This window comes from Orussus abietinus, unplaced genomic scaffold, assembly GCF_000612105.2.
Source record: "Orussus abietinus isolate OABI.00-Male unplaced genomic scaffold, Oabi_2.0 scaffold5, whole genome shotgun sequence".
Taxonomy (NCBI): Eukaryota; Metazoa; Arthropoda; class Insecta; order Hymenoptera; family Orussidae; genus Orussus; species Orussus abietinus.
Genome location: NW_019394929.1, coordinates 609,035 through 620,147, shown reverse-complemented (window position 1 = coordinate 620,147; position 11,113 = coordinate 609,035). Strand labels below are relative to the sequence as shown.

General features: G+C 48.5%; 2 protein-coding genes across 5 annotated transcripts in view; both read right to left on the bottom strand.

Moving 5' to 3' along the window:
• Positions 1 to 29: 29 nt before the first annotated feature.
• On the bottom strand, positions 30 to 2,477 carry LOC105701236 (adenylate kinase isoenzyme 1). Of its 2 annotated transcripts, none has more exons than XM_012427809.2 (5): positions 2,344 to 2,477; positions 908 to 1,204; positions 710 to 832; positions 423 to 608; positions 30 to 346 (listed from the first exon to the last, which is right to left on the bottom strand). In XM_012427809.2, exons 2-5 carry the CDS (start codon positions 1,091 to 1,093, stop codon positions 272 to 274), a joined length of 570 nt encoding a protein of 189 aa, XP_012283232.1. In that variant the 5' UTR covers positions 1,094 to 1,204; positions 2,344 to 2,477; the 3' UTR covers positions 30 to 271. The 2 variants fall into 2 exon arrangements, with proteins under 2 accessions (XP_012283232.1, XP_012283233.1); XM_012427810.2 differs by lacking the exon at positions 2,344 to 2,477 and adding an exon at positions 1,289 to 1,428.
• The window catches only part of LOC105701232 (protein neuralized), a 66,673-nt gene continuing 57,906 nt past the window's right edge, over positions 2,347 to 11,113 (bottom strand). For 2 of the 3 annotated variants that reach the window (XM_012427804.1, XM_012427801.1), the window contains exons 2-4: positions 10,367 to 10,533; positions 8,277 to 8,845; positions 2,347 to 8,147 (exon numbers count right to left, since the gene is read on the bottom strand). In XM_012427804.1, the coding sequence (XP_012283227.1) occupies positions 7,016 to 8,147; positions 8,277 to 8,845; positions 10,367 to 10,533 (1,868 nt within the window). In that variant the 3' untranslated portion in view covers positions 2,347 to 7,015. The remainder of the gene's footprint in view (positions 8,148 to 8,276; positions 8,846 to 10,366; positions 10,534 to 11,113) is intronic. The other variant, XM_012427803.1, reaches the window with a different exon arrangement.

Sequence of the window (11,113 nt, the reverse complement as noted above, 5' to 3'; positions counted from 1 at the left end):
AGAGTGCCACCAAAGTAGATTACATTTGATTCATTAACAGGTCTTGTATTTTTCATGTAGAATTCTCACATTGTACAAGCGTAAATCATTTTTAATGAAATAGTAATATTGTGGTCTTTCTTCAACAGATATGTCGAATGACTTGATCTTGTGCCACAGAACTTTGTGCTTCTAAAATTCTAGTATGCAATTGCATTAAGGTAATAGCGTAGCGCATATTTGCTATTGACCTATCAAAGGTCAGTAAGTGTCATTTAAAATTAATCATTCATTACGATTTTACAAGAGTATCCAGTACTTTTGTAACTTCATTGAATATATCATCAATTGCCCCTTCAGCGTTAATCTGAAAGACAATAATTTGCATTGTGGTGCATTTGAATTAAATAAAAAATAAATATTGTTAATAATATAGTACTTACTCTAACGACTTTATCTTTGTAATGCTCAACGATCTCATTATTTTTTGAGTTAAAAATCTCAATTCTTTTTTTGATCGTTTCCTCGTTGTCATCAGCCCTTTGCGAGACTGCAGCTCGACCCAGAAGTCTCGTTTTCATCGTTTCATTTCCAACATCAAAGAAAAGAATAAGATCGACCGGGCATACCTTGCAATAAGAATTTGTATGAAATTATGGATACTGGTAACTTGCACAGCAGTACAGTGCCATAAAGACAACTTAACTGCCTGTTACATGATCTTACTTACATCCTTTTCAAATTTTATACCCTGTTCCAACTCTCTCGGATATCCATCGATAAGAAATCCAGTTACCGAACCTCCTTCTTTAGCCTTCGTCATTTTCTCCTTTATCAGTTCTAATACTACTTCCTGAGAAGAAAGATCATTTTCATTCAAAATAATTTATTCTTCAAAGTGAAAAGAGCAAAAGTAACTATCTCTTACAGTGGGAACAAACAAGCCTTTGGACATTAGTTCCTGCAGGTTTGCACCTCTCGGACTGTTACTGGCGACTTCGTCTCGTAGAAGATCGCCACTGCTTAGATGTAGAAGTCCATATTTTTTTATGATGCGATCGCATTGAGTTCCTTTACCACATCCCGGACCACCGATCACCCAAATTGTTTTCATCTTTCTCGTTTCTTGATCTCTGCTACACAAGCTATTTCCAAACTCTATTGTTTCAAGACACTGTTTATGCCTTTCGCTATCTTCTTTCAAATTTTCCTCTTCTTCTTTATCCTACAAAAAGTTCAGTTAAAACACGTGAATTATAAGTTAAAACTGACATATTAATGGAAGAAATTATTCATAGCTTATCCATACGTGTCGGATTGTCAATAACAGCTAAAGAATCACAGAGGAAGTAATGAAACACTTGACTGCCCACGAATAAGACTGTGACTGACTATACATACTTTACCGGAGGTCAGGGCGAAATAGATTCCACGTTTCAACATACGCGTACAAGTGCGCATGGCACGTTTGTACATACCTTTTATCTTTCGAGTATATACCGGTACATATGTCAATGCCAGCCTTTGTAATCTTGCCATTATACCCCTCTATTTTCTGTTAGTTATAGATATCTGAGCTAAAACGACTCGTGTTTAGGAATCAATGCCTTGGCAGTATAGACCTCTTCTACCGATATAACTTCGTACACCTGTTCTCTTTCATAAATGTACAGTTTTCGTTCGAAACAAGAACGAACACTCTTCGTTTCTTAAATACTTCATATATTAGTCACACACCGCAATACGATTTTACATTCAGATAAAACATTTTCACAGAACGTTTCGTGTGTAATGAAAGAATTTTCATAAAAGCCTTGCCGCCATCTTAATTGATTTTAGCGCCACTTTGGTTACTTTCGATTTGTCCCGACAGATGTCGCGAGTATCGTCTCGCGGGCGGATTGTTTTCAAACTTCACGCGTCCTTCAACTGCACACCTCAGGTAACGTTCCAATCTTTCGTTTCTCGGAATGATTTCACAATTTGAGAATCAAGAAAACTACCCCCCTCCCTCTATATATTTAACAAAGGTTACGTTAACATAAACATTTGAGTGAAGAAATCATTTCAGATAAATAAACTTTACTACGTCCCAGTCTACGGCCTTACGTAACTTCGGTAAGAAGCTGACAGACGCGACGAATTTTGAAATTCATGGACTTCGAGTATCTTACCACCCAGCGGAGGGTTTTTCGATTAATTTTCAACAGTTGATGGACTTAACTTCCTCTGGTAATAGGATTTAGTCAAACGGTGAGTTACATGTATGTACTATTAGCGGTTTGGAGAAAGTGGACATATTAAGAATGACAAAAAATAATGATAACGATAGAAGTAACAATGCCAGCAAAGAGCGTGTCTTACTTGCGTCAAAAGGGCTTCTTCATCGAGGGCCTCCGGCGAGAGGAATCCCGTCAGAAGTAGACTTAGAATTATTATTAAGAAGAGGATCCAACAGAAGCGGTGCAGTTTCCTCGGAAAGGTCAGTCGATCCGGGGAGGGACGTCCGCAGGCGCGGGAGAATCACGAGACTGAAGCAAAATAGTCCGGAGCCCTACTCCCACCAGGTAATATAGTTACGAGATTGCCTAGTGTAAATAACACCCTTTCTCGTAGCCACGGCAACCGACGTTTAAAAATAAGCGTCACCCGTGGGAATCTCGGCAGAGTGCCGAAAGTCCCGCAAGGAGGTCGCCCTTCCTCGCTTCGGATTCTGTCAAGGTCATTGTTTCGTCTACACGAGACTGGACATCGCCGACACTGAAAATGCTAAACTTGGTGAACGGCTAAACGTATCGCGTAAATATAGGCGGGGACTATTTTGACGGTTGATCGTATATTTTTAGGAACCGAAGAAGAATATATTTGGAGTCGTGCCGAATCTTCGACGGGGTTCGAGGAGACAGCTTTTAATGGAGATACGGATCGTCGATGAGATCAGAAGCGACTTCTGATGTCTAAGGACGAAGGACTGCAGGGGATTTCGATAAAGCCATCCGACCGTCTGATAGATATAATATTTTATTGTGCCCGGCAGCACGGGGCTGCGCGTATTTATATTACATATGTATAAACTTCATCGGCGTCTTTACATTAAGTTTCGGAGGAAAGTGAGAAAAAAAAAAACGAACTCTTACCGACACATCGACCACAGAGACGTGACAATATTCACAACTGTTTATCGCAACGAATAGCATACGCAAACGGGATATCGAGTGATAGAAAAAGCGCGAGTTCCTGTATCTGTCCCTTGCACTGACATTGACACGTCAAGTTTATACGATGAAGGGTGGAAACCGCGCGGTTCACCCGAAAGGACGTAGACGGTAAAACTGAAGGGTCCCTCGTGCCATCGAACGAGTACCAAGCGTTGGATTGCTCGCACTTATGCGAACCGCGTTATTACACATAATAACAGAGAACATGCCGAATCGAACATACGTCACGAGATGCGGAAATGAAAAAAAAAAAAAAAGAAGAAGAAATAAGGTCAGGCGGCAACGACAACGCTCTCCGTCAACGACGACGGCGTAGAAATAACGAGGCTACCCTAGGTCGTCAACGTTACCTGGTATAATTGTCCGTCTAATGTCAATGACTCTCTTACCCTTACAGTTACTTTATCAGCGAATTTTTGGGAACATTTCTCTCCTGCGACACACCTCGCGCATTATCGCGCGTATATATATATATATATATTTATATTTATATTTATATATACCCTAAGAAACATAATCCGCGAATCACCCTCTGCCTCCTCCGTTCAACGCTTAATAGAATAATAGTATAATAATAATTAATAGTACTTAGAATAATAATTACATCTCCTATTAGATCTTGCGAGCGCGCGCGCAGTCGGCCCTGATATCGGCGGGGAAGGCGCGCGCTGATAATTTTCTTCACTTTGTATCTATAAAATTTTTCTCTCCTTCTCTCTCTCTCTCTCTCTCTCTCTCTCTCTCTCTCTCTCTCTCTCGTTTACACGTTAAACCTTACTTCTTTCTTCTTTTTGGATTGGCAGATACGGGTAGACTGCCGCACGCTGGACTAGAGATTTCACTACTGCTTTATTGCGTGTTTTCTTTTGGGCGCGACCATTCGTCTTCTTGCCTTCCTTCGCGCGGAAAGATGGAGAGAGGAAACGAGAAGGTACGAGGACCGCGACACCTTTGACAGCTCCGAATGATTCGTCAAATGTCAACAGTGCTCATACGAATTTAAGACCGACCGCGTGCTCGTCGGTGGGGGGGGAATTTCTTCGAGTTTCGTCGAATTTCGACGAGTCGAAAATCTCGCGGCTCGATCGCTCCCTCTCTCTTCCTCGGGAAGATCTTTCTACCATGTAGGAAAGTTTAGAGGAAGAGCCGTCAACAAAATTCTAGAGCGATCTCGCACCAGCTGGCGGTCGTTTCCTCTCTACACATTTCCCTTGCCATTCAACCGTACACGCAGAAAACTCTTCCGCGACAGACTTATCAAGGAAAATCGGAATCGAGCCGGGACAATCGCGAGCAAGTCGCGCACGTCGTCCTCCCCGTATAGAAGATAAATGTTTCACGACAAAGCGCCGACTATTACGGACCGCGGTCACGTTACATCGATACCTCGTATAGTGACTTTAGTCATTAAAAAAATCAATCCTCTATAGCTTACAGTCGATTTGCCTCAAATAAATATATGTATTCAACAATGCGTAATAACAACATCTCCTATTAGTACTTTGTATGATATATATCGGCGGCCCACGGTGTTAATATCTGGCGCTGTGATCTTCCACGCGGAATCATTTGCGGGTAATAAAGTCAATCGTGATATAAAATACACGCTCCGGTATTTCTACACGCTTCCACGTTAGTTTAGGATGTGATTGAGCCATTTGTATAAAAAAAAGAGAAAAAAAGAAACAATAAAGAATCGGCGAAATTAAAACATTCAGGAGGAATCACACCGCCGGTCGACGTGGGCTCGCAGTAGACCTCACACGGCGCAGTTGAAACGGCGTTATCAATAAACGCCTCTTCAACTCCGCACCTCCCGCTCTGTACAATCGACGTAACAAATTGACAGCGTATTGACAATATATTTCCAGTGTACTATGTCATGGCGCTCGGTCGTGAAACCCTTCTTCCCGTGTGATTATCTCACAAGATGCAAAAAATTAAGGCCCTGACAGGTAGACGCCGATGCGCCGAATGCACCCGGTGCACCCTGGTGCGACAATGTTCATTACCGGGATTCCGTTAATCAGGGTGCACCGAGATATACGATTTGTCCGATTTTCCCGGCTCGACGGAGTGTACGAAAATAATGTTCGCCTAGTCTGGTTCTGCCAGGGCGCAGGGATCGATCTGTCCGGACCGAGGCTCGAAGAAGCCGAATCTCCGCAAAGGGTTGATAAGGGCTTAGAAATTGATAAGCCTCGATCCTGGGAAGTGGAAGTCTTGCCTCTAGTTCTTCCGATCAGATTTATCCCTCTCCCTCCCACCGTCTGCATCAGAAATTGCTCGCGAGCTCTCCATGCCTCGTCCGTGCATCGAAGTCACCGCACGAACGTCGTCCTCTGGTAGGATAATATCCCGACGAGATTCAATATTCCGCTCGGGGAGTCATACACGTTTTTCTTCCTCCGCGGTGTCTCGAGTAGTAAAAAAGTACACGGCTAATCTAACGTATCAAAAAGCATCGGGCTTTAACGGGGCGTCCGGACGAAAAGGCGTCGCGAACGTCGCGTCGGTTCGTTGAAAGTGGGTGCTGTTCTTTGGTAGTTACTCGGGGAACGGGCTGATCGTCAAGAACAATATATATATATAGAAAAAAAAAAGAAAAGGAGGAATAAAAATAAAAATAGAGAACACTGGAGAACGTACGACCCTCTAACTAATCTGTACTTAAGAAGAGGCACGCTCGAAGTCAAACTAAACGCCACATAGGTATGAGAAAGAAAGCCCGCGCTGGATAATTACAGGACATTAAATAATCATGCTGCCGTACAATCAAGAATCCTCCTAATCGCGCTAATAAGTAACGATAATAATAGGGATAAAAATATAATAAACATAGCGATAATCGTAGCCACGGATGGTGGACACTAGTAACCGTAAAAATAAGGGGTAATAATAGCAGTAAGAATAGTAGCACGAGTAGCGATAAAGGTAGCGGTAATAATTATGGTTAAAAAAAAAAAAAGGAAAAATAATAAGAGACCTAAAAATTCAATCTCTATCTCTCTTTCTCCCTCTCCGAGGCGGACCGACCTCTCTGGCGAGGTCGATCGAGAAGGTGGATCGTCACCCCCTGCAACAAGGACCTCTGTACCCTTCGCACTTTCTGCTTTTTTTTTTTCTCCGTTTACGTTATTTTCAGCCTTCGTCGCATCGGCACGACGGCAGTGTTACGCTTTGGAAGCACGTTGGCGGCACGTCAGTCCCCCCAATTCGACAAACTTCCTCGACGTCCTCCGGGAACGTCGTCCCGAATCTCCCCAGCCCGAGGACCAAGAACACCCCCGTGCGATGAACCGTGACAAGATCACCGGCAACGACGCCGGATCAACCCGAAAGTCCCCAGGTCCAGGGTCGGTTCGCGGGAGACCCTGGACCCGTCAGCCTCTCCTCCGCCCAGTCGTCATTAAACCGCATAAGAAACTATGTACTATCACGCGAGCATCCGTGGAAATGCCGAGCACCAGGAACGTTGGAAGTCGTGCAGAGACTCGACGAGTGACCCTCCAAGGCCAACATGGGGGTCCCTCGGAGCCGCATCCTGGACGAAAGCGTCTAGGAGGGATCCCGCCCCAAGAGGACCACCGGGTACCGGGGCAGGAGAGGCGGGGGTTCGCTCCAGGAGGTGCCTCTCGAAATACTTCCGCAGTCCTAGGCGGACCTTGACCAAGGCTGCCGGTCTCGTCGCAGCACCCGGGTCCCGGTCGTCGGCAGCTGGTGGACCTCTGGGGAGTGGTCGTCGACGGGACGCCCAAGAATGCTTGATACCGGCGCGCTCAGCCCCCGGCGTACGGGGGCCGGTACCGCAGACCGGTTCACGATCTGTAAATGCGGATAACGTCCCTGATGGTCGCCCTGCAGAGCGGGCAGTGGCCGCCTCCCTTGCCCCGCCACTGCTGGATGGCGCAAGGATAGCACATACACATGTGCCCGCACATGTAGAGGACACTGTTGATGTTCCTCTCGTAGCAGATGGAGCACTCGCTGGGCTGTCCGGGGGTAGGTTGAAGACCCTCGCTCCACTGTTGCAGGTGAGACGAGGCCTGGGAAGTGAGGGTGCCGTCGAGGGTCTGGTAAGACACGGGGTCTACGTAGGTGGAGGACCCCGTGCTGGTCATGGTGCCGGTCAAGGGCGAGGACTGCCTGGAGGACCCTGGATGCGGTATGGGAGCCATGGGTGGAGGCGGTAGCGGAGGCAGGTGAACCGGAGGCGGCGGGGGCGGCAGGTGAGCAGGTGGAGGGTTCCTGTGGGAAGCCGCGGCCGCCGTGGCGTATATGGGCTGCGGCGTCGGTGGCGGCGGCGCCGGGTAGCTACCCTGAGGAGGCAGGTTCACGACCAGCACCGTTCCTCCGCCGACCGGCTTAACCTGGAGCACGTCCGAGAATCTGGAGAGCTCGGTGGCGGCGTTGCTGTGATTCGAATGTTGGTTCGCAGAGGGAATGGGCTGTTGCTGCGGCTGTTGTTGCTGCTGCTGCCTAGGAGGGGACGTCGGCCTGCTGGCCAGCATTCTGACGCGCTGCGTGCTCCCGTAGACGTCGACGAACGCCCACAGCTGGAGGCTCTGGTCCACGTGCATGACTACGTTCGGTGGCCCGCCGTTCTTGCTCATCTGCACCTCGCCGTAGTGGGTCACCGTGAAGGCGATCTCGTCCCCGGGTTCCGGACACGAGGCCACGTCCTTCGAGACGACCCAATACTCGGACCGGTCCAGCAGGAGGTCGCTGTCGTCGGGAAGATCTTCGGCGGTAAGCCTGGCGGGGTCGCAGGATGTCAGGCCCAGAGCGAGGGCTCCGACGTACAAGGGCTCCGTCGCCAGGATCTGCACCACGAGGCGCTCGCCCAGAAGAAGGGGTCTGCTGGTGAACGCGTACCCATGGCAGAATTCCGTGTCGCTGCGAGTAGCCACGCACTGCTGGTTGCTGAAGCGGATGTTCCTGCCCCGGGTCCTAGAACGAGGAAGCAGGTGATTAGAGACTCATTATCTATGAAGATGACCTCGGTAATTATGCGGTACCCTGAAGTTGTTGATATATTACCATATATCGCTATATATTCATATATATTAATATACTTACGGGTGGAAGGGTAGCGGCGCGAAGAGCACCCCTGAAGGTTGAAACCTCAGACCTGGCAGGTCGACGTCGGGTTCGTGATGGATGGACATGCTCTGCATGGACGGAACGACGATCCTCTCGACGTCTCGGCCAGCGTTGCTGGCGTCGTCCATCGCCGAGTGCCTGCTGTGCTGGGCATTGTCCTCGTTGCTGTGCTCGGCGCTCCTGCGGATGTTGTTGAAGTGCTGCCGGTTGGGGTCGACGAGCTCGATGGCGGTCGTGTTCCCGTAGACGTCGATGATCGTCCAGAGGGGCCCCTTGGTCTCGACCCCGCTGAAGAAGACTCCCTTCTCCTCGCCATTGACCCCGAAGTGGACGTCGCCGGCCGAGGTCACGTAGTAGAAGAGGACGGTGTCGCGCTCGGCGAACCTCTCGGCCAGGGCCTTCGCCCAGTAGCCGGGCTTGTTGGTAAGGTCGGGGCAGGCGTACTTCGGCAGGCCGTTTCGCAGGTTTATCGGGTCGTTGCTGGTGAACCCGAATCGGATCACCCCGCTCCAGTTGTCGGAGATCTCCAGGAACTTTACGCACACCTGGAAGAAAGGGATTAATTAAACCCAGGTACAACCTAGTATATCCCGATCATAATTAATAATTAATAATACTTTAATCATCGCTTAATCGTATTTTTCATTTTTTAACCAGACGTCGCGACATCCCCGCTAATATGCGTAACGAGATCGGCAAATTAAGGGAATTCGGACATTTCGCGGTGCGTTAACGAGCCCCACGCCCTGCCTTCGAACGTGGGCCCCATTGGTGAGAACAATCCAGGCGATTTAAACGGAGATGATTTTTATTAAGCCACCGGCCAGACGTGTTAATTAGAATTTTTATGCCTAAGCGAGGTGTATGGAATCCGTCCCACGACTTCTCGAAATCGGAACGGCACCTAGACTCGACCTTTGCGGCGACATCTCTGTCGAAAGCTCTCTTAGTCGTAGGAGGATGCCGCGCGGCCTTTTCGCCCACGTCGATCTCCCGATCGTGGAAGAGCGAATTTCCTCGGTTAAACGCCGTCCAGGACCGGCTAGAATCTCGATTCTAGCGTGCCGCAGAATGACCGACATCGCCCACTTATTCTGCCGATTACTCTTCTACGTGTGTACGCTCGGGGCCGGTGGAACGTCCTAAGAAACACTCCAACCAGGGGATACCAAGAGCACCAACGATTGACACCTCGATCGAAAATGGGGAATTTTTTTGATTCCTCCAAGAAGCCGAAATATAGCAATTCCATCCCAAGTCAAACATCGAGACTGGGATTTTATACACGAATCGATTTTTTTACACACATTCTTCAAGGTTTTCGAGCGTCCCCAATAGTTCCCGTGAGTGTAGCGGCGAAGAGCGACCATTTTCCCGATTAAGATGTATAAACTGTGATTTGAGAGATCAAGTCACGTGAATCAAGCCGACCCTGTGTCCATCCAAACAAGGCTGAAGACGTTGTGTAAGGGCAACGATCGTCATCCACATGGGGCGACGCTAAATCGGCGACCCACGCGACCACGTGGGCTCTTCAGGGTCGTTCGGAAATCGGCAATAATCCCTCGATTAGGTATCTCGAGACCATTCAAACTCCGACAAAAGGTCGACGCGGATGAATGATAACACGGCGCCAGGAATAAATCCACGTTCAGTCGGGATTATTGATAACGCGTTCTCGATTTTTCCCGGGGCTTTAATAAGGCGCTATCAGCGGTGCATTAAATCCCGAGACGGGGGATGATTATTTATCGCCAAGTGCGTCCCACCGATCGCATCGAGTCGCGGTTCATTAAGACGGTAGTAATTAAGGGGGGACTGCTCGTTGGAACATTAGTTTTCCGGTACGACTTGATCGGGAGCTCCGATAGCGAGGCAACAGGTATTTGCATGCGACCAAGAATGCCGTCCTCGAAATTTAATAACGCGAATTTATGCACGGAACTGCCCCAGCTACGCCGAGAGGCCCTCGTTAACGTCCATTGTCCGGAAAGTGCAATCAAGCAAAACCGGAATTAACGTCGACAAGTGGCCCCTCGACAATAGGTAAAACGTCTTCCTCTCACCTTCTCGCCGACTCGGACGGGCCTTGCGCTGAAGGTGACACCCTTGCAGAAGCTCTCGTGTCTCCTGGCGATGGTGCCACCTTGGAGGAGGCGGATATTATCCCCATGTACCTGGTGGAAGGTCAGGGGCGGCAGATTGTTGGTCCCTGCGCTGGAGGATCTGGGTGCTGTAAGAGGATAAAGAATAATTCCGTTAATTCCGTTAAAAATATTTTTCACGAGGTTTTATATATATATTTTTTTACACGTCTTCCAGGGAAGAGAGGGAGAGGATGAGACACGTCTCGAGGTATTTGGACGAAGGAAGGTGCCAGGAGCCGGATGGAAATATGGGAAAATCCATAAACAGGGGCGCGGGTCATTTCGTATGCAAAGTACCTCCGAGGGCACGCCGAGATCTCCCTCCGTGGTATTTCATAACGTGGAATCGCGCGAAATTGCAAATACTTCGGCGGATCGGAATGGCCGACAGGGGAGCACCAAGGACGGATATATGCCGATCGCAGTCTACACCTATTCGGCTCTAATGGAGGACGGCATAACTCGGGGAGCACAGAAGCAAGAGTGGAGGCGCCTCCGTAAGACCGAGTCGTGAGAACGGGGCCGGCAAAGTTATGGGATTTTCGGCCCGACCTGGAGGTACGATCGCTGATAGCGTTTCTCGACACCTCCTGGTTCGAGGGAAATCGTAAGTCCCTAGGTGATAAACCGGTCCTCGGGACGTATCGGCGAGGGAGGATCGAAATG

Bases quoted from the DNA above. Each gene is read 5' to 3' on its own strand.
- LOC105701236 (XM_012427809.2), bottom strand. From the start codon at position 1,093: ATGAAAACAATTTGGGTGATCGGTGGTCCGGGATGTGGTAAAGGAACT. The intron at 833-907 runs GTAAGAGATAGT...CTTTCTTCTCAG, and splicing joins AAGGCTTGTTTGTTCCCACT to GAAGTAGTATTAGAACTGAT. The intron at 347-422 runs GTAAGTACTATA...ATTGTCTTTCAG, and splicing joins ACAAAGATAAAGTCGTTAGA to ATTAACGCTGAAGGGGCAAT.